Raw genomic sequence first — 23,566 nt, forward strand, 5'->3', positions numbered from 1 at the left:
AGTCTGTAGTATGAATTTATTATTTGTAAATTTTGTAAAAGTCACACAGTTGATTTTTTTGTTTTAAAAATTTTTGATTATAATTTTGAAATTGAAATTTTCTTCATTAATAAAGTAGATAATAAGAATGAAGTTTCAATCTGTGGTAGAAATAGGTTGGTATTATTATCTGTTGTTGTGGGTTAATAACTAGTCTAATTTTGTTTTCAAAGTCTTTGAGGAATGTAACTCTGTGTCTACGAATGGGACCCATCCAGAGTGGGAAGTAGCTGGTTTTCTTAACCTCCAAGTTGATTTTATTATTTTTGTTTCCAGCGGTTTCATCAGAGGTGAACCTGGCCATGTTCCTGTCAGTGTCAGCTTTCATCAGAGTTTTGTCAGTGGTTCTGTATTGTCAGTGGTAAGTCTGATTTCTATAATACTTTAGTGTTGCATAATACAATATAAAAAACATTTTTCGTTAATATTTTGAGTGGATATGAAAGCACAATTGCATGTCGTAGAATATAAGAAAATGCCATCAAACTTGGTTATGTATAGCATTAAGAAGACAGTCTTAACTTTAATGCACTGGATGTCCAACAGGTGTGGAGCAGTGGGCAAGTACAACATGTTCCCATGCGTTATGCCTCACGGGAACCTCTCACCTCTGCTCTCAGCACCAGCACCTTCAGTACCTCTGTCCGAGCAACACATAACTCTTTGCTTAATTCCAGCATTCCTCTTAACACCTCAGTGGCATACAGTGGTTCACCAATTACATCACCTCTTACAGGTGGAATGTTCACTTCACCAGGTTATTAACATATTGATAACTTAGGAAATAAACATTTTATTTTTATATTTTTTTGAGAAGCTGCTTTTAAACTTCAGTGTGAGCTGAATAACTTTTGTGCCACATGATCACCTTTACAAGCATGGATTGAAATTTGTAAGTTGCTAATCAGTGAGGATTCATAATCACAATCACTTATGCATATAAAAAGAAGTCCATATAGAACAGAATTGGTTCACTTTTTCAAATTTTATGCTGTCCAACTGTACAATCTTTGGTGTTTAACGTAAATTATGAATTAGATTTTGATTGTAAACCTTTATGTATTGGTTCATCACCCGAATATATTTTAAAAACCACCTCACACCACGTATTGTTTGAGGACAATATGTGGTTTGATCGAGTAAGTAATAATAGGGTAAGAGAGATGTGTGGTAATAAAAAGAGTGTGGTTGAGAGAGCAGAAGAGGGTGTTTTGAAATGGTTTGGTCACATAGAGAGAATGAGTGAGGAAAGATTGACCAAGAAAGAGGTTATATGTGTCAGAGGTGGAGGGAACGAGAAGTGGGAGACCAAATTGGAGGTGGAAAGATGGAGTGAAAAAGATTTTGAGTGATCGGGGCTTGAACATGCAGGAGGGTGAAAGGCATGCAAGGAATAGAGTGAATTGGAACGATGTGTTATACCGGGGTCGATGTGCTGTCATTGGATTGAACCAGGGCATGTGAAGCGTCTTGGGTAAACCATGGAATGTTCTGTGGGGCCTGGACATGGAAAGGGAGTTGTGGTTTCGGTGCATTTTACATGACAGCTAGAGACTGAGTGTGAACGAATGTGGCCTTTGTTGTCTTTTCCTAGTGCTACCTCGCGCATATGTGGGGGGAGGGGGTTGTTATTTCATGTGTGGCAGGGTGGCATTAGGAATGAATAAAGGCAGACTATGAATTATGTACATGTGTGTATATGTATATGTCTGTGTGTGTATATATATGTATACGTTGAGATGTATAGGTATGTATATTTTGCGTGTGTGGACATGCATGTATATACATGTGTATGTGGGTGGGTTAGGCCATTCTTTTGTCTGTTTCCTTGCGCTACCTCGGTAATGCGGGAGACAGCGATAAAGTAAAATAAATAAATAAATATGTATATTCATAAGTGTTTTTCTAGTCCTGACAATCTTGACTCTCCTCTATGAAGGTTATGTAGGTAACTTAAAATCATTGTCAGGAAGTCAAGAATGGGAAGATACTTTAAAAAGGATCATTTGTTACAGACCATACACCAAACTTCTTTAGTAACCTATCACTAATCTCAAGGTAGAAATAACACTTAGATCACCAGAGAAGTGATCTGTTTCTGTCTCAGCATATTCTCCTCTTTCATATTTATTTTTTTTAAACTTAATTGCTGTTTCCCGCATTAGACAGGCAGTGACAGGAGCATTTGAAGAAAGCTGCAGTCTTCCACATTCATTTTTTAGCTGGCATATGCAATGCACCTAAACAACAGCCTCCTATCCACAATCAGGCCCCACAGACCTTTCCATGGTTTACCTCAGCAGCTTCATACTCCCTTGTTCAGTCCATTAACAGCATATCAATCCCAGTATGCCATATCACTCCAATTCATTCTATTCTGTGCATACATTTCATCCTCCTCCATCTTCAGGCCCGTCACTCAAAATCTTTTTCACTCCATCCATCCATCTCCAGTTATGTCTTTCCCTTCTCCTTGTCCCCTCTACTTCTGACATGTATATTCTCTTTGACAGTGTCTTTTCACTCAATCTCTCCATATGTCCAGACCATTTCAGCACACCCTCTTTAGCTCTCTCAACCACACTCTTTTTATTACCTTACCTCTCTCCTACCCTTTTATTACTTTCTTAATCAAACCACCTAACAACACATATTGTCCTCAAACATTTCATTTCTAAAACATCCTCATCCATAGCCCACGCCTCATATCCATACAGTATAATAAAATCTCTTTTCATACATTCTTCAATGCTCACAACTTTTTCCCCAACACCCACCCACATGACTTGCCTCTGATTCCATGATTCCATTTGCTGCCATGTTCACTCCCAGGTATCTGAAACACTTCACTTCTAAATTTTCTCCATTCAGACTCACACCCCAAGTAACCTGTCCCTCAAATCTTGCTAAACTTATAGCAAAAAGGGAGGTAAGGAGGGCAGTAATGAGGCTGAGGATAGGAATGCACCTGGAGCTAATGGGGTAACAGCTGACATGCTGAAGTATGGAGGAGAAAGTGTGATACAGTGGGTGCATCTTATATGTAATTCAACATGGAAACAGTAAGTTCTGCCTGAGGATTGGTTAAAAGCTATTATCGATCCTTTATTCGAAGGAAAAGGTGCTAAGAATGCACGTAGCAAATTTTTTATTATTATTTTTTTATTTTTATTATACTTTGTCGCTGTCTCCCGCGTTTGCGAGGTAGCGCAAGGAAACAGACGAAAGAAATGGCCCAACCCCCCCCCCCCCCATACACATGTATATACATACGTCCACACACGCAAATGTACATACCTACACAGTTTTCCATGGTTTACCCCAGACGCTTCACATGCCCTGCTTCAATCCACTGACAGCACGTCAACCCCGGTATACCACATCGCTCCAATTCACTCTATTCCTTGCCCTCCTTTCACCCTCCTGCATGTTCAGGCCCCGATCACACAAAATCTTTTTCACTCCATCTTTCCACCTCCAATTTGGTCTCCCTCTTCTCCTTGTTCCCTCCACCTCCGACACATATATCCTCTTGGTCAATCTTTCCTCACTCATCCTCTCCATGTGCCCAAACCACTTCAAAACACCCTCTTCTGCTCTCTCAACCACGCTCTTTTTATTTCCACACATCTCTCTTACCCTTACGTTACTCACTCGATCAAACCACCTCACACCACACATTGTCCTCAAACATCTCATTTCCAGCACATCCATCCTCCTGCGCACAACTCTATCCATAGCCCACGCCTCGCAACCATACAACATTGTTGGAACCACTATTCCTTCAAACATACCCATTTTTGCTTTCCGAGATAATGTTCTCGACTTCCACACATTCTTCAAGGCCCCCAGGATTTTCGCCCCCTCCCCCACCCTATGATCCACTTCCGCTTCCATGGTTCCATCCGCTGCCAGATCCACTCCCAGATATCTAAAACACTTCACTTCCTCCAGTTTTTCTCCATTCAAACTCACCTCCCAATTGACTTGACCCTCAACCCTACTGTACCTAATAACCTTGCTCTTATTCACATTTACTCTTAACTTTCTTCTTCCACACACTTTTCCAAACTCAGTCACCAGCTTCTGCAGTTTCTCACATGAATCAGCCACCAGCGCTGTATCATCAGCGAACAACAACTGACTCACTTCCCAAGCTCTCTCATCCCCAACAGACTTCATACTTGCCCCTCTTTCCAAAACTCTTGCATTTACCTCCCTAACAACCCCATCCATAAACAAATTAAACAACCATGGAGACATCACACACCCCTGCCGCAAACCTACATTCACTGAGAACCAATCACTTTCCTCTCTTCCTACACGTACACATGCCTTACATCCTCGATAAAAACTTTTCACTGCTTCTAACAACTTTCCTCCCACACCATATATTCTTAATACCTTCCACAGAGCATCTCTATCAACTCTATCATATGCCTTCTCCAGATCCATAAATGCTACATACAAATCCATTTGCTTTTCTAAGTATTTCTCACATACATTCTTCAAAGCAAACACCTGATCCACACATCCTCTACCACTTCTGAAACCACACTGCTCTTCCCCAATCTGATGCTCTGTACATGCCTTCACCCTCTCAATCAATACCCTCCCATATAATTTACCAGGAATACTCAACAAACTTATACCTCTGTAATTTGAGCACTCACTCTTATCCCCTTTGCCTTTGTATTTTTATTATTATTTTTATTATAATTATACTTAATCAAGATTTCCTGCATCAGCAAGATAGTGCCAGGATACAGATGAAGAGTGGCCCAACCACTCATATACAAATATATATACATAAATGTCCATTTATCCCTGGGGATAGAGGAGAAAGGTTACTTCCCACGCATTCCTCACATGTCGTAGAAGGCGACTAAAGAGGATGGGAGCGGGGGCTGGAAACCCTCCCCTCCTTGTATTTTAACTTTCTAAAAGGGGAAACAGAAGAAGGAGTCACGCGGGGAGTGCTCATCCTCCTCGAAGGCTCAGATTGGGGTGTCTTAAATGTGTATGGATGTAACCAAGATGAGAAAAAAGGAGAGACAGGTAGTATGTTTGAGGAAAGGAACCTGGATGTTTTGGCTCTGAGTGAAACGAAGCTCAAGGGTAATGGGGAAGAGTGGTTTGGGAATGTTTTGGGAGTAAAGTCAGGGGTTAGTGAGAGAACAAGAGCAAGGGAAGGAGTAGCAGTACTCCTGAAACAGGAGTGGTGGGAGTATGTGATAGTCTAAGGAAGTAAACTCTAGATTGATATGGTTAAAACTGAAAGTGGATGGAGAGAGATGGGTGATTATTGGTGCATATGCACCTGGGCATGAGAAGAAAGATCGTGAGAGGCAAGTGTTTTGCAAGCAGCTGAGTGAATATGTTAGTAGTTTTGATGCACAAGACTGGGTTATAGTGATGGGTGATTTGAATGCAAAGGTGAGTAATGTGGTAGTTGAGGGAATAATTGGTGTACATGGGGTGTTCAGTGTTGTAAATGGAAATGGTGAAGAGCTTGTAGATTTATGTGCTGAAAAAGGACTGGTGATTGGGAATACATGGTTTAAAAAGAGAGATATACATAAGTATACGTATGTAAGTAGGAGAGATGGCTAGAGAGCGTTATTGGATTACATGTTAATTGGTAGGTGCGCAAAAGAGAGACTTTTGGATGTTAATGTGCTGAGAGGTGCAACTGGAGTGATGTCTGATCATTATCTTGTGGAGGCAAAAGTGAAGATTTGTAGAGGTTTTCAGAAAAGGAGAGAGAATGTTGGGGTGAAGAGAGTGGTGAGAGTAAGTGAGCTTGGGAAGGAGACTTGTGTGAGGAAGTACCAGGAGAGACTGAGTACGGAATGGAAAAAGGTGAGAACAAAGGAGGTAAGGGGAGTGGGGGAGGAATGGGATGTATTTAGGGAAGCGGTGATGGCTTGCGCAAAAAGATGCTTGTGGCATGAGAAGAATGGGAGGTGGGCAGATTAGAAAGAGTAGTGAGTGGTGGGATGAAGAAGTAAGATTGTTAGTGAAAGAGAAGAGCGAGGCATTTGGGCGATTTTTGCAGGGAAATAATGCAAATGAGTGGGAGATGTATAAAAGAAAGAGGCAGGAGGTCAAGAGAAAGGTGCAAGAAGTGAAAAAGAGGGCAAACGAGAGTTGGAGTGAGAGAGTATCATTAAATTTTAGGGAAAATATAGGGTGTTTTGGTCGAGGTGGTGTGCAAAGTGAGAGGGTTAGGGAAAATGATTTGGTAAACAGAGAAGAGGTGGTGAAAGCTTTGCGGAAGATGAAAGCCGGCAAGGCAGCAGGTTTGGATGGTATTGCAGTGGAATTTATTAAAAAAGGGGGTGACTGTATTGTTGACTGGTTGGTAAGGTTATTTAATGTATGTATGACTCATGCTGAGGTGCCTGAGGATTGGCGGAATGCGTGCATAGTGCCATTGTACAAAGGCAAAGGGGATAAGAGTGAGTGCTCAAATTACAGAGGTATAAGTTTGTTGAGTATTCCTGGTAAATTATATGGGAGGGTATTGATTGAGAGGGTGAAGGCATGTACAGAGCATCAGATTGGGGAAGAGCAGTGAGGTTTCAGAAGTGGTAGAGGATGTGTGGATCAGGTGTTTGCTTTGAAGAATGTATGTGAGAAATACTTAGAAAAGCAAATGGATTTGTATGTAGCATTTATGGATCTGGAGAAGGCATATGATAGAGTTGATAGAGATGCTCTGTGGAAGGTATTAAGAATATATGGTGTAGGAGGAAAGTTGTTAGAAGCAGTGAAAAGTTTTTATCGAGGATGTAAGGCATGTGTACGTGTAGGAAGAGAGGAAAGTGATTGGTTCTCAGTGAATGTAGGTTTGCGGCAGGGGTGTGTGATGTCTCCATGGTTGTTTAATTTGTTTATGGATGGGGTTGTTAGGGAGGTAAATGCAAGAGTTTTGGAAAGAGGGGCAAGTATGAAGTCTGTTGGGGATGAGAGAGCTTGGGAAGTGAGTCAGTTGTTGTTCGCTGATGATACAGCGCTGGTGGCTGATTCATGTGAGAAACTGCAGAAGCTGGTGACTGAGTTTGGTAAAGTGTGTGGAAGAAGAAAGTTAAGAGTAAATGTGAATAAGAGCAAGGTTATTAGGTACAGTAGGGTTGAGGGTCAAGTCAATTGGGAGGTGAGTTTGAATGGAGAAAAACTGGAGGAAGTGAAGTGTTTTAGATATCTGGGAGTGGATCTGGCAGCGGATGGAACCATGGAAGCGGAAGTGGATCATAGGGTGGGGGAGGGGGCGAAAATTCTGGGAGCCTTGAAGAATGTGTGGAAGTCGAGAACATTATCTCGGAAAGCAAAAATGGGTATGTTTGAAGTAATAGTGGTTCCAACAATGTTGTATGGTTGCGAGGCGTGGGCTATGGATAGAGTTGTGCGCAGGAGGATGGATGTGCTGGAAATGAGATGTTTGAGGACAATGTGTGGTGTGAGGTGGTTTGATCGAGTGAGTAACGTAAGGGTAAGAGAGATATGTGGAAATAAAAAGAGCGTGGTTGAGAGAGCAGAAGAGGGTGTTTTGAAGTGGTTTGGGCACATGGAGAGGATGAGTGAGGAAAGATTGACCAAGAGGATATATGTGTCGGAGGTGGAGGGAACAAGGAGAAGAGGGAGACCAAATTGGAGGTGGAAAGATGGAGTGAAAAAGATTTTGTGTGATCGGGGCCTGAACATGCAGGAGGGTGAAAGGAGGGCAAGGAATAGAGTGAATTGGAGCGATGTGGTATACCGGGGTTGACGTGCTGTCAGTGGATTGAATCAAGGCATGGAAAGCTGTGTAGGTATGTATATTTGCGTGTGTGGACGTATGTATATACATGTGTATGGGGGGGGTTGGGCCATTTCTTTCGTCTGTTTCCTTGCGCTACCTCGCAAACGCGGGAGACAGCGACAAAGTATAATAAATAATAAAAAGATGTTTTGGAAGGAGGTAAATAAAATGCATAAGACAAGGGAACAAATGGGAACTTCAGTGAAGGGGGCTAATGGGAAGGTGATAACAAGTAGTGGTGATGTGAGAAGGAGATGGAGTGAGTATTTAGAAGGTTTGCTGAATGTGTTTGATGATAGAGTGACAGATATAGGGTGTTTTGGTCGAGGTGGTGTGCAAAGTGAGAGGGTTAAGGAGAATGATTTGGTAAACAGAGAAGAGGTAGTAAAAGCTTTGTGGAAGATGAAAGCTGGCAAGGCAGCAGGTTTGGATGGTATTGCAGTGGAATTTATTAAAAAAGGGGGTGACTGTATTGTTGACTGGTTGGTTAGGTTATTTAATGTATGTATGACTCAGGGTGAGGTGCCTGAGGATTGGCGGAATGCTTGAATAGTGCCATTGTACAAAGGCAAAGGGGATAAAAGTGAGTGCTCAGATTACAAAGGTATAAGTTTGTTGAGTATTCCTGGTAAATTATATGGAAGGGTATTAATTGAGAGGGTGAAGGCATGTACAGAGCATCAGATTAAGGAAGAGCAGTGTGGCTTCAGAAGTGGTAGAGGATGTGTGGATCAGGTGTTTGCTTTGAAAAATGTATGTGAGAAATACTTAGAAAATCAAATGGATTTGTAGGTAGCATTTATGGATCTGGAGAAGGCATATGATAGAGTTGATAGAGATGCTCTGTGGAAGGTATTAAGAATATATGGTGTGGGAGGTAAGTTGTTAGAAGCAGTGAAAAGTTTTTATCGTGGATGTAAGGCATGTGTACGTTTAGGAAGAGAGGAAAGTGATTGGTTCTCAGTGAATGTAGGTTTGTGGCAGGGGTGCGTGATGTCTCCATGGTTGTTTAATTTGTTTATGGATGGGGTTGTTAGGGAGGTGAATGCAAGAGTTTTGGAAAGAGGGGCAAGTATGCAGTCTGTTGTGGATAAGAGAGCTTGGGAAGTGAGTCAGTTGTTGTTTGCTGATGATACAGCTCTGGTGGCTGATTCGGGTGAGAAACTGCAGAAGCTGGTGACTGAGTTTGGTAAAGTGTGTGAAAGAAGAAAGCTGAGAGTAAATGTGAATAAGAGCAAGGTTATTAGGTACAGTAGGGTTGAGGGACAAGTCAATTGGGAGGTAAGTTTGAATGGAGAAAAACTGGAGGAAGTGAAGTGTTGTAGATATCTGGGAGTGGATTTGGCAGCGGATGGAACCATGGAAGCGGAAGTGAATCATAGGGTGGGGGAGGGGGCTAAAGTTCTAGGAGCATTGAAGAATGTGTGGAAGTCGAGAACGTTATCTTGGGAAGCAAAAATGGGTATGTTTGAAGGAATAGTGGTTCCAATAATGATATATGGTTGCGAGACATGGGCTATAGATAGAGTTGTGCGGAGGAGGGTGGATGTGCTAGAAATGAGATGTTTGAGGACAACATGTGGTGTGAGGTGGTTTGATCGAGTAAGTAATGAAAGGGTAAGAGAGATGTGTGGTAATAAAAAGGAGTGTGGTTGAGAGAGCAGAAGAGGGTGTTTTGAAATGGTTTGGTCACATGGAGAAAACGAGTGAGGAAACATTGACCACGAGGATGTATGTGTCAGAGGTTGAGGGAACGAGAAGTGGGAGACCAAATTGGAGGTGGAAAGATGGAGTGAAAAAGATTTTGAGTGATTGGGGCCTTAACATGCAGGAGGGCAAAAGGCTTGCAAGGAATAGCGTGAATTGGAATGATGTAGTATACCGGGGTCAACGTGTTGACAGTGGATTGAACCAGGGCATGTGAAGTGTCTGGGGTAAACCATGGAAAGTTCTGTGTGGGGCCTGGATGTGGAAAGGGAGCTGTGGTTTCGGTGCATTATACATGACAGCTAGAGACTGAGTGTGAATGAATGTGGCCTTTGTTGTCTTTTCCTAGCGCTATCTCACACATGAAGGGGGGGGGTTATTTCATGTGTGGCGGGGTGGCGATGGGAATGAATTAGGGCAGACAGTATGAATTAGGTACATGTTTATATATGTATATATCTGTGTGTGTATATATATGTATACATTGAGGTGTATAGGTATGTATATGTGCGTATGTGGATGTGTATGTATATACATGTGTAGGTCGGTGGGTTGGAACATACTTTTGTCTATTTCCTTGCGCTACCTCGCTAACGCAGGAGACAGCGACAAAGGATAATAAATGATAATATTTCTTTCTTTCTTTCATACTATTCGCCATTTCCTGCATTAGCGAGGAAGCGTTAAGAACAGAGGATTGGGCCTTTGAGGGAGTATCCTCACCTGGCCCCCCTTCTCTGTTCCTTCTTTTGGAAAATTGAAAAAAAAAACGAGAGGGGAGGATTTCTAGCCACCCGCTCCCTCCCCTGTTAATCACCTTCTACGACACGCAGGGAATACGTGGGAAGTATTCTTTCTCCCCTATCCAAAATGATAATATATATATATATATATATATATATATATATATATATATATATATATATATATATATATATATATATATATATATTATTACGAACCTGCATGTTCGCTGTCTTATTTTATCGAAAGTTGTATGCTAGTAATCCACGTGGTGACCTGAGAGGTCACAATGAGATTCCTCAGCCACTCCTTACGACTACCTATGATCTCACTCACCTCATTCCAAGTGGCCAAATTAGCGTGCATGTTGCAATCAGCGCTGATTATTCTTCAGGTCCCATTATCAGGTGACCCAGGGTTCAGCCGCGAGGCCATGCCTGGGAAAGGTCGTCCACCCATCCTAGTTGTGTCAATTGTTACAGTTACCTCCACTAGTTACCCATAAATGTTACAATTACCCATTATATCTTATTCGGTTTTCTTTGAGAAATTGTATAGAAACTGGAAGATGGCCAAGGTCAAGCCTTTCTCTCCCTCGGAATGTCCATTAAAGGAAGGATGTGATACAAAGCTGTTGGTTAATGTATAATGTAATCGGCACACATCTCAGTCATTTCAAACCCTTATGTTTTATAACTGAGACCAGTAAATTTGCCGAAGTGATGTTAAGTAAAGTGATAGAGAGATATATATGTATCAAGATGAATTTATTATATATGTTAAGAGAGCCTTGTTTATTTTGCTATTATGAATACATTTTTATAGATTTTTTCTGTGTTTGGTATTCAACCAACTTGAGAAGAAGGGAAAATTAGGTATATCATTATGGCCGTCAGCTGTCAGATGTTAGCCACATGGTAAGGAATATGTGTCTATCCCAAATCTGTTAACATTAGTTGTTATTTCAGAGTTATCTGTTTTAATGGGCCTATGGGCTGATTATACACCCTTCAATGTGTAAGGGGTAGAGGCAGAACGTAACATGGGTGCCCATCCGGGATTTTGAACTGTGAAACCTGCTGTCTGGGATTGTGAACTGTGAAACCTTCTGTCAGGGAGCTGATTAGGTGGAAGCCTGCTGTCCAGGATATGAATATGTGAAAACAGTCCAGGGAGCTGAAATTGTGGAACCCACTGCATGTAATTCAAGCGGGCCGAAGTGTTGTGGGTTAGTACTCTACTGTGCTCTCTTGAAACATATGGAGATTTCTCTAAACAATTAAGCGTTCATAATTGTAAATACAGTGTGTTTAAACATGGCAGATAACGTTAAAAAGTTTATTGAAACCCAGGATACACATTTTCTGTACCAGTGTAATAAAGATGAATTGAACCAGGTGGCAGTTAATTATGGAATTTCTCTGCTGACACTTGTCAAAAGTGACATGAAGAGAGAATTAAATGATCAGTTGGTGTCCTTATCAGTATTGAAGGAACCTCAAGATGTTGATAGTAGTGAAAAAGTTGCAATGGAGAAATTAAGATTAGAATTTGAACTTAAGAAAATACAAATAGAAGCTGATAAAGAAGTAAGGTTTAGACAGAAATAGAGAAAAGAACAGGTTTAAGGAGAATTGGGGATAAAAGATGATAGAGTAGTCAACTGACTTCTTTGTAGTAAAAGAAGCTGAAGACTTCTTTATTCAGTTTGAAAAACTTGCAACTATTAAAGAATGGGATGAAATTGACTGGGCTATGTTGGTGCAGAGTAAAATTAAGGGTAAGGCTAGAGAGGCATATGCATATCTTAGTTTAATGGAATCAGTAGATTATAAGGTTGTTAAGGAAGCAGTATTAGAAACTGGAATTGGACGCAGAAGCATACAAGAGAAGGTTTAGGGACGTCAAGAAAATTAGCGGACAAACTCACCTGGAGATGGCTGGAGAATGTGGAACGACATTTGATATGTAATGCAAATAAGAAAAAGTAGAAACAATGGAGGAGCAGAGGCAACAAATCCTATTAGAACAGCTCAGAAGTGGCTTACAAGCTAGAATATATTATGAAATATGCAAGAGTGGAGTGAAAAATGTGACGGAAGCAGCCAGGATGGCTGACCAATTATTAGCTAACAAATATTGTATGAAAGAAATAACATGGAGACAAAGTATGATGAGACAGAGTAATAGACAGAATCATGAGAAACCTTATAAATACATTATTCAAGATAGAGTAATAGAATTATGAAAAACCACAAATATCCACACTATTCAAATGTTCAGCAGCCTAGTCAGCATTATTATGTGGAAGATGCTCATAACTATAAGCCGCAATACAATGCAGGGAATAGATTCCAAAGACATACACAATACAGGAATTCAAGACCTCAATTTAGGCATAACCGTTATGTTAGAAGACAGGAGAGACCACTAATGAAATGTTTGGGATGTAGAGAATGTGGTCATGGTAAATATCATTGTCAAAAATCACCAAAGACTATAGGATTAAATGTTGCTTGGGAACAGAAACATGATATTAGTGAGGTAAGAAGTAATGAGTATAATGTGAATAAATCAAAATGTGCAATTTATGAGCCATATATTACTGAAGGAAAGGTTGGAATTAAAGGTAGTCCTGCGAAGAAAATTTTGATATTAAAGGATACTTGGGCTAGTCAGAGTTTAATTCTGAAAGATGTATTTGAGTGGACAAAGGAGTCTTACACTGGGGAAAAAATAAATGTAAAAGGGTTATGGTTAGGCAAGCCTATCACATTGCATTATATAAATGTTGACAGTGAATTTGTGAGTGGCCGTGTAAAGGTTGGGATATGTGAGGAATTTCCTATGCTTGGAGTACACATGCTATTTGGGAATGATTTGACTGACAGATTAGTCCTAGAGCCTATTATGAGCAGTGATCCATTTGATGTAGATCAAATGGATACTATAGATACTATTGTAAAAGTAAACCACATGACAGATAAAACTAGAGAATGAGATTGATAGTAATGTACAGTGTAGCAAAATTGTTTATCCAGCATGTGTTGTGACCTGGTCAGTGTACCCAGTACCATTACGTAGCATCACTTCTTAAAAATATTGTAAGAGAGAGTGAAATATTTCTCCTGGGTGGGTATTCCTGAAATTATACAGACCAAGGAAGTAATTTTTTTTTTACTTCAGGAATGTTTAAGAAAATATTAAAGGGGTTACATATAACATATAAATTGTCAAGTGCTTATCACCCACAGAGCCAAGGTGCTGTGGAGAGATTCCATCAGACTTTGAAAAATACTTTGAGAATATATTGTGAGGAATTGTCAGTAGACTGGGATGAGAGTCTGCCTTTAGCATTGTTTTCCATCAGAGAGTCACTACACGAGTCTACAGGTTTTAGTCCATTTGAGTTAGTTTATGGGCATGAAATAAGAGGTCCATTGAGTATGCTGAAAGAGAAATTGTTAGGGAAGAGTGATTCTCCTTGATTATTGTAGTATGTATCAAATTGTAAAAGCAGATTGTGTAGAGCTAGAGAGATTGCTGCAGAAAATTTGAAAGGGTGTAAAGATGATATGAAGTATAGTATGACAAAAATCTAGAAGCAGAGTTTCAACCAGGTGATCCAGTGTTGGTATTATTGCCTCAGACAGGAAATCCTCTGAGGGCAAGGTTTTATGGTCTCTGGGTTATTGAGAAAAGAGTGGAGGATTTGAACTAAATTGTGAATACTCTAAAAAAGATACAAACCAAGCCCATTGTGTCAGATAAACATGATAAAACCTTATCATGATAGAAATTCTGCAAAGGATGATGAGATAATACAGATGATGCAGAGGACATGGATGGAAGTGAGAATGTAAAGTTGGAGATGTGTGAAGACAAATTTTTAAAAAATTCAAATGTGTTAGATAATTTGAAAAAGAAGCTTGATCATATAGAAACTGAGAGAAGAGAAGAGATCATACAAATAATGAATGAACTTGGGTGTTTGTTTTCTGATGTTCCTAGAACTGATGTATTACTGCATGACATCAAAACTGACGATACAACAACTATCAAGCAGCACCCTTATAGAGTGAATCTTAAAATGAGAGAGATAATGAGAAAAGAAGTACAGTATATGCTTGACAGTGATCTCATTGAAAAAAGTAATAGTCCTTGGAGTTCACCTTGGGTGTTAATAACTAAACCTGATGGTATTACCTCCAGATTTTGTACTGATTTCAGAAAGGTAGATAAAATAACTAAAGCAGACTTGTATCCTATTCCAAGAGCAGATGTTTGTATTGATCAGATAGGAGATGCTAAATTTGTAACTAAGACTTATTGAAAGGGAATTGGGAAATACCTTTGACTGAAAGAGCAAAGGAAATTTCTTCATTTATAACTATGGATGGTTTGTATCAGTATAAAGTGATGCCCTTTGGTATGAAAAACATAAGTAGGACTTTCCAAAGATAAGTAAATCAAGTATTGTGTGATGTTAAAGATTGTTCTGTATATGTAGATGATATAGTATTGTATCAAAAAACTTGGGAAGAACATTTGTATTTAGTGAGGGAAGTGTTTAATAGGTTGGACAAAGCAAATTTGACGGTAAACCTTGTAAAGAATGGATATGTTAGAACAACTGTAGAATATCTAGATTATGTTGTTGGTTAGGGATCTGTAAAACGAATCACTGCTAAGATAGAAAGTATTGTAAAATTTCCAGTACCTACAAATAAGGAAGAATTATTGAGATTTTTGGTTATGGCTGGATATTATCGTAGGTTTTGTAAGAATTTTTCAATCATTGCTTTACCATTAACCAACTTTTTGTCAAAGAAAGTCAATGTGATGAGGCCTTTAAGAAATAGAAAAAGATACTTGTATGTACACCCATAAATTCTACTCCAAATATTGATAGACCTTTTAAATTCTATATAGATGCAAGTGATTTTGGGGTTAGAGGAGTCTTAATGCAGGAGAAAGATGATATTGATTTTCCAATTTGTTATTTTTCAAAGAAGTTAATGTCCTATCAGAAAAACTACAGTGCGAGTGAAAAGGAAACATTAGCTTTGATTTTAAGTTTGAATCATATTGATGTATATTTGAGAGGAGTAGGTAGGCCGATCCAAGTGTTTACTGATCACAATCCCCATGTATTTTTGCACAAGATGAAAAATGTAAATCAACGTTTAACAAGGTGGAGTCTCTTGTTACAAGATTATAATTTGAGTATTAAGCATATAAGAGGAAAGGATAATGTTATAGCTGGGGTTTTGGCTCGTATACCAGGTAGTCATGAGTCAACTAGTGGCTGACTCATGTCAGTTTTATAGTTCATACTTTCTGCCTTAATTCATTCCCATCGCCACCCCGCCACACATGAAATAACAACCCCCTCCCCTTCATGTGCGCGAGGTAGTGCTAGGAAAAGACAACAAAGGCCACAGTTGTTCACACTCAGTCTCTATCTGTCATGTAATAATGCAATGAAACCACAGCTTTAGGTTACCCATCATGTCTTAGTTTTCTTTGAGAAATTGTTTAGAAACTGGAAGATGGTCAAGGTCAAGCCTCTCTCTTGAATGGCCATTAAAGGAGGGATATGATACAAAGCTGTTGGTAAATGTATAATGTAATCTGTACACATCTCGGTCATATCAAAACCTTATGTTATATAATTGAGGCCAATAATTTGCCAAAGTGATGTTAAGTAAAGTAATATAGAGGTCTATGTATCAAGATATATTGTATCATTTATGTTACAAGAGAGCCATGTTTATTTTGCTATTATGAATATATTTTTATAGATTTTTATCTATGTTCGGTATTTGACCAACTTGAGAAGAAGGGAAAATTAGGTATATCATCATTACGGCCGTCAGCTGTCAGATGTTAGCCAAATGGTAAGGGAATCTGTGTATAGCCCAAATCTCTCTGTTAACAGCTGTTATTACAGAGTTATCTGTTTTAATGGGCCTATGGGCTGATAATACACCCTTAATGTTTAAGGGGTGGAGGCTAAACGTAACACTTAAGAGATGCAGGGCTGGGCCTTTAGTCAGTATGAGGGCCAGACCTTCGGCTTCCAGCCAATCACGACGGGATGAGGGCGTGACAACCAGTCTTTTGACCAATCAAGAGTGTCATTCTTCCCATATCGTACCCGGGGCTGCCCCCTTCTGGATGAATTCCCCTGACGACATCCTAACCTCTGATTCCCTCAGCGTCACGAGCCTATCAAGGTATTGTAAGCTTTCCTTGTCTTGAACCCAGTAGCCACCGCTGCCCTAGAGTGTAAAATATTAGACTGTCATGTCGGGTCTGAATGTAACAATGTATCATTACGTGTCATAGAATTGCCCAGCGAATGTGTCTCTTGTATCGTGTTTCTAGAGTCGACTTATCATAAAGGAAAGAGATCTGGTTTGAAATCTTACCTGGAACGTAGAATGTGAAATATTGAATGTTACGTGTTAACGGAAGTGTTTGCATTCTTTATTTCCTGTATCATGTGTAGATTTAACCCAGGTGTTTGCTTTATCCCATAACGTTAAGATAGCGTTATCCAGTGTGCTTAACAAATAAATTGAAGACCCTGCTAGGATAGTATAAAATGATTAGCGTCCTCGCCATGATTCCCAACAATATATATATATATATCTTTCATACTATTCGCCATTTCCCGCATTAGCGAGGTAGCGTTGAGAACAGAGGACTGGGCCGTTGAGGGAATATCCTCACCCGGGCCCCTTCTCTGTTCCCTCTTTTGGAAAATTAAAAAAAAAAAAAAAAAAAGTGAGAGGGGAGGATCTCCAGCCCCCCGCTCCCTCCCCTTTTAGTCGCCTTCTACGACACGCAGGGAATACGTGGGAAGTATTCTTTCTCCCCTATCCCCAGGGATATATATATATATATATATATATATATATATATATATATATATATATATATATATATATATATATATATATATATTTATACTAATCGCCATTTCCCGCATTAGCGAGGTAGCGTTAAGAACAGAGGATGAGGACTGGGCCTTTGAGGGAATATCCTCACCTGGCCCCTTTCTCTGTTTCTTCTTTTGGAAAAAAAAAAAAAAAATATATATATATATATATATATATATATATATATATATATATATATATATATATATATATATATATTTTCAGCTGTCTCCCGCGTTTGCGAGGTAGCGCAAGGAAGCAGACGAAAGAAATGGCCCAACCCACCCCCATACACATGTATATACATACGTCCACACACGCAAATATACATACCTACAAAGCTTTCCATGGTTTACCCCAGACGCTTCACATGCCCTGATTCAATCCACTGACAGCACGTCAACCCCGGTATACCACATCGATCCAATTCACTCTATTCCTTGCCCTCCTTTCACCCTCCTTCATGTTCAGACCCCGATCACACAAAATCTTTTTCACTCCATCTTTCCACCTCCAATTTGGTCTCCCACTTCTCCTCGTTCCCTCCACCTCCGACACATATATCCTCTTGGTCAATCTTTCCTCACTCATTCTCTCCATGTGCCCAAACCATTTCAAAACATCCTCTTCTGCTCTCTCAACCACGCTCTTTTTATTTCCACACATCTCTCTTACCCTTACGTTACTTACTCGATCAAACCACCTGACACCACACATTGTCCTCAAACATCTCATTTTCAGCACATCCATCCTCCTGTGCACAACTCTATCCATAGCCCACGCCTCGCAACCATACAACATTGTTGGAACCACTATTCCTTCAAACATACCCATTTTTGCTTTCCGAGATAATGGTCTCGACTTCCACACATTCTTCAAGGCTCCCAGAATTTTAGCCCCCTCCCCCACCCTATGATCCACTTCCGCTTCCATGGTTCCATCCGCTGCCAGATTCACTCCCAGGTATCTAAAACACTTTACTTCCTCCAGTTTTTCTCCATTCAAACTTACCTCCCAATTGACTTGGCCCTCAACCCTACTGTACCTAATTACCTTGCTCTTAATCACATTTACTCTTAACTTTCTTCTTTTACACACTTTACCAAACTCAGTCACCAGCTTCTGCAGTTTCTCACATGAATCAGCCACCAGCGCTGTATCATCAGCGAACAACAACTGACTCACTTCCCAAGCTCTCTCATCCCCAACAGACTTCATACTTGCCCCTCTTTCCAAAACTCTTGCATTCACCTCCCTAACAACCCCATCCATAAACAAATTAAACAACCATGGAGACATCACACACACCCCTGCCGCAAACCTACATTCACTGAGAACCAATCACTTTCCTCTCTTCCTACACGTACACATGCCTTACATCCTCGATAAAAACTTTTCACTGCTTCTAACAACTTTCCTCCCACACCATATATTCTTAATACCTTCCACAGAGCATCTCTATCAACTCTATCATATGCCTTCTCCAGATCCATAAATGCTACATACAAATCCATTTGCTTTTCTAAGTATTTCTCACATACATTCTTCAAAGCAAACACCTGATCCACACATCCTCTACCACTTCTGAAACCACACTGCTCTTCCCCAATCTGATGCTCTGTACATGCCTTCACCCTCTCAATCAATACCCTCCCATATAATTTACCTTTGGCTTTGTACAATGGCACTATGCACGCATTCCGCCAATCCTCAGGCACCTCACCATGAGTCATACATACATTAAATAACCTTACCAACCAGTCAATAAATGGGGAGGTGATAACAAGTAGCGGTGATGTGAGAAGGAGATGGAATGAGTATTTTGAAGGTTTGTTGAATGTGTCTGATGACAGAGTGGCAGATATAGGGTGTTTTGGTCGAGGTGGTGTGCAAAGTGAGAGGGTTAGGGAAAATGATTTGGTAAACAGAGAAGAGGTAGTAAAAGCTTTGCGGAAGATGAAAGCCGGCAAGGCAGCAGGTTTGGATGGTATTGCAGTGGAATTTATTAAGAAAGGGGGTGACTGTATTGTTGACTGGTTGGTAAGGTTATTTAATGTATGTATGACTCATGGTGAGGTGCCTGAGGATTGGCGGAATGCGTGCATAGTGCCATTGTACAAAGGCAAAGGGGATAAGAGTGAGTGCTCAAATTACAGAGGTATAAGTTTGTTGAGTATTCCTGGTAAATTATATGGGAGGGTATTGATTGAGAGGGTGAAGGCATGTACAGAGCATCAGATTGGGGAAGAGCAGTGCGGTTTCAGAAGTGGTAGAGGATGTGTGGATCAGGTGTTTGCTTTGAAGAATGTATGTGAGAAATACTTAGAAAAGCAAATGGATTTGTATGTAGCATTTATGGATCTGGAGAAGGCATATGATAGAGTTGATAGAGATGCTCTGTGGAAGGTATTAAGAATATATGGTGTGGGAGGCAAGTTGTTAGAAGCAGTGAAAAGTTTTTATCGAGGATGTAAGGCATGTGTACGTGTAGGAAGAGAGGAAAGTGATTGGTTCTCAGTGAATGTAGGTTTGCGGCAGGGGTGTGTGATGTCTCCATGGTTGTTTAATTTGTTTATGGATGGGGTTGTAAAGGAGGTAAATGCAAGAGTCCTGGAAAGAGGGGCAAGTATGAAGTCTGTTGGGGATGAGAGAGCTTGGGAAGTGAGTCAATTGTTGTTCGCTGATGATACAGCGCTGGTGGCTGATTCATGTGAGAAACTGCAGAAGCTGGTGACTGAGTTTGGTAAAGTGTGTGGAAGAAGAAAGTTGAGAGTAAATGTGAATAAGAGCAAGGTTATTAGGTACAGTAGGGGTGAGGGTCAAGTCAATTGGGAGGTGAGTTTGAATGGAGAAAAACTGGAGGAAGTGAAGTGTTTTAGATATCTGGGAGTGGATCTGTCAGCGGATGGAACCATGGAAGCGGAAGTGGATCATAGGGTGGGGGAGGGGGCGAAAATTTTGGGAGCCTTGAAAAATGTGTGGAAGTCGAGAACATTATCTCGGAAAGCAAAAATGGGTATGTTTGAGGGAATAGTGGTTCCAACAATGCTGTATGGTTGCGAGGCGTGGGCTATGGATAGAGATGTGCGCAGGAGGATGGATGTGCTGGAAATGAGATGTTTGAGGACAATGTGTGGTGTGAGGTGGTTTGATCGAGTAAGTAACGCAAGGGTAAGAGAGATGTGTGGAAATAAAAAGAGCGTGGTTGAGAGAGCAGAAGAGGGTGTTTTGAAATGGTTTGGGCACATGGAGAGAATGAGTGAGGAGAGATTGACCAAGAGGATATATGTGTCGGAGGTGGAGGGAACGAGGAGAAGAGGGAGACCAAATTGGAGGTGGAAAGATGGAGTGAAAAAGATTTTGTGTGATCGGGGCCTGAACATGCAGGAGGGTGAAAGGAGGGCAAGGAATAGAGTGAATTGGAGTCATGTGGTATACAGGGGTTGACGTGCTGTCAGTGGAGTGAAGCAAGGCATGTGAAGCGTCTGGGGTAAACCATGGAAAGCTGTGTAGGTATGTATATTTGTGTGTGTGGACGTGTGTATGTACATGTGTATGGGGGGGGGGTTGGGCCATTTCTTTCGTCTGTTTCCTTGCGCTACCTCGCAAACGCGGGAGACAGCGACAAAGTATAAAAAAAAAAAAAAAAAAAAAAAAAAAAAAAAAAAAATATATATATATATATATATATATATATATATATATATATATATATATATATATATATATATATATATATATATATATATATATATTGGAAAGAATCACAATTTTGCGCGTGATCAAGATATTCCTGTGAGTCCACGGGGAAAGTGAAACACTATAAGTTCCCAAGTGCACTTTCGTGTAATAATCACATCATCAGGGGAGACACGAGAGAAATATGTCAATCGCATGTTTACCAAATGGCGTCCTAGCTTCGTATCTTCGATATATATATATATATATATATATATATATATATATATATATATATATATATATATATATATATATATATATATATATATATATGTAAAGAAAATCTAGACGTATTATAGCATTTTTTACATCAGCTCTGGATTTACCAACAAGCATCTTATAGTCTTTGTTAGCAAATCTTTGTCAGCAATTATCATTTGATTATCATTATATTCCGCTCTTTTCCGATCTACTAAATATCACGGCTGGAGCAACTGTGAGCCCCTAATCTTGTACAGCGACGGAAAAAAACGGGGTATCTACCAGTGGCATTATTACAAACCAAGCAGTATGAGATACGACACTGGCGAACACTCACCCGCGCCACACCAGCAGAACTGAACTCTCGCCGTCGCAGTACGTATATGATTTGTTCAGAATACACACAGGTGGAAGTTGTCCATTATAGGTAAGCCTTCACTTGACTACACAAGCTGCAACTACGTATAGGGCAGTGATGTTATGGTAGTTCTTCAACTTCTAAATTGTGCTTCAAAAGATATTTTACATATTTCTTTTTACTTGCTTGACTTTTATTTCGCTAACATTTTGTACTGAAAATTTGGATATCCTTGTGCAGCACATACTGGACACAAATTGGCCCAAGGGCAGTACTCGTTTGCTACTGACGTTGCTTCGTTATAACAACTGTATGAATTAAAAACTGCAGTGATATGTGATATAAGGCAGACGAAAGTCTTAGGTCATGAAAACCATATGTAAAGACATTATCACAGCCTTACATGTTCAGACCAGTGCTTGCATTACTGTGAATGTAAAACCACCTGATGTTAACCCGTGTAGATGTGTCTTATTCGAAAATGTTAAAAGATAATCATATGTAACAAAATTTGACCTGTTTTCAAGGAAATGGACGATTTTTACAATCATCATATGCTCACTGACATCATGCGAAGTCTTGAAATGCGAGATACCTGTTTGCTTAGTCCCATAAGTAGTGAACCAGACGCAAAACGTGGACTAAAGCGAATGCTAATGACCAGATTCTTGTCCGCCTTACTTGTTTTATCCTTGAATGGAGTACGATTGTAATTTCAAACATAAGAGATTCAGAAAAAAGAAATGATAATCAGAGGAAACCCACTAATTGTCTGAAATGTGCCCTTTTTTTTTTTTTTTTTACTTGTTGCGTGTCTGCTTTGCCATTTTTTGTTTCCGTTTATTTTATGGAGTTAATTCCATTTGTGTGTGTGTTATATGGCCTAACCCGCGCCTACCTGCATTCCAGACTTCCAGATGATGAAAGAACACTGCATTTCTCTAATAGTGTTTACTAGAGACAAAAGAAAATGTCTCCATGGTTGTTTAATTCGTTTATGGATGGGGTTGTTAGGGAGGTGAATGCAAGAGTTTTGGAAAGAGGGGCAAGTATGAAGTCTGTTGTGGATGAGAGAGCTTGGGAAGTGAGTCAGTTGTTGTTCGCTGATGGTACAGCGCTGGTGGCTGATTTTGGTAAAGTGTGTGAAAGAAGAAAGTTAAGAGTAAATGTGAATAAGAGCAAGGTTATTAGGTACAGTAGGGTTGAGGGTCAAGTCAATTGGGAGGTAAGTTTGAATGGAGAAAAACTGGAGGAAGTAAAGTGTTTTAGATATCTGGGAGAGGATCTGGCAGCGGATGGAACCATGGAAGCGGAAGTGAATCATAGGGTGGGGGAGGGGGCGAAAATCCTGGGAGCCTTGAAAAATGTGTGGAAGTCGAGAACATTATCTCGGAAAGCAAAAATGGATATGTTTGAAGGAATAGTGGTTCCAACAATGTTGTACGGTTGCGAGGCGTGGGCTATGGATAGAGTTGTGCGCAGGAGGGTGGATGTTCTGGAAATGAGATGTTTGAGGACAATGTGTAGTGTGAGGTGGTTTGATCGAGTAAGTAATGTAAGGGTAAGAGAGATGTGTGGAAATAAAAAGAGCGTGGTTGAGAGAGCAGAAGAGGGTGTTTTGAAATGGTTTGGGCACATGGAGAGAATGAGTGAGGAAAGATTGACCAAGAGGATATATGTGTCAGAGGTGGAGGGAACGAGGAGAAGTGGGAGACCAAATTGGAGGTGGAAAGATGGAGTGAAAAAGATTTTGAGTGATCGGGGCCTGAACATGCAGGAGGGTGAAAGGCGGGCAAGGAATAGAGTGAATTGGATCGATGTGGTATACCGGGGTTGACGTGCTGTCAGTGGATTGAATCAGGGCATGTGAAGCGTCTGGGGTAAACCATGGAAAGTTGTGTGGGGCCTGTATGTGGAAGGGAGCTGTGGTTTCGGGCGTTATTGCATGACAGCTAGAGACTTCGTGTGAACGAATGTGGCCTTTGTTGTCTTTTCCTAGCGCTACCTCGCACACATGAGGGGGAG

At 40.3% G+C, this 23,566-nt stretch overlaps 2 protein-coding genes across 4 annotated transcripts in view; both read left to right on the forward strand.

Annotated features, from left to right (window-relative positions):
- Positions 1-1,929, forward strand: part of LOC139757319 (aladin-like) — a 62,644-nt gene extending 60,715 nt beyond the window's left edge. For both annotated transcript variants that reach the window (XM_071677745.1, XM_071677735.1), the window contains exons 10-11: positions 316-400; positions 586-1,929. In XM_071677745.1, the coding sequence (XP_071533846.1) occupies positions 316-400; positions 586-804 (304 nt within the window). In that variant the 3' untranslated portion in view covers positions 805-1,929. The remainder of the gene's footprint in view (positions 1-315; positions 401-585) is intronic.
- A 19,508-nt stretch (positions 1,930-21,437) lies between these two features.
- The window catches only part of LOC139757329 (thymidine phosphorylase-like), a 39,874-nt gene continuing 37,745 nt past the window's right edge, over positions 21,438-23,566 (forward strand). The window contains exon 1 of one of the 2 annotated variants that reach the window (XM_071677755.1): positions 21,438-21,558. The gene's annotated coding sequence lies outside the window, so the exon portion shown is untranslated. Of the gene's footprint in view, positions 21,611-23,566 lie in introns of both variants that reach the window. The other variant, XM_071677763.1, reaches the window with a different exon arrangement.

This window comes from Panulirus ornatus, chromosome 2 (genome assembly GCF_036320965.1).
Source record: "Panulirus ornatus isolate Po-2019 chromosome 2, ASM3632096v1, whole genome shotgun sequence".
NCBI lineage: Eukaryota > Metazoa > Arthropoda > Malacostraca > Decapoda > Palinuridae > Panulirus > Panulirus ornatus.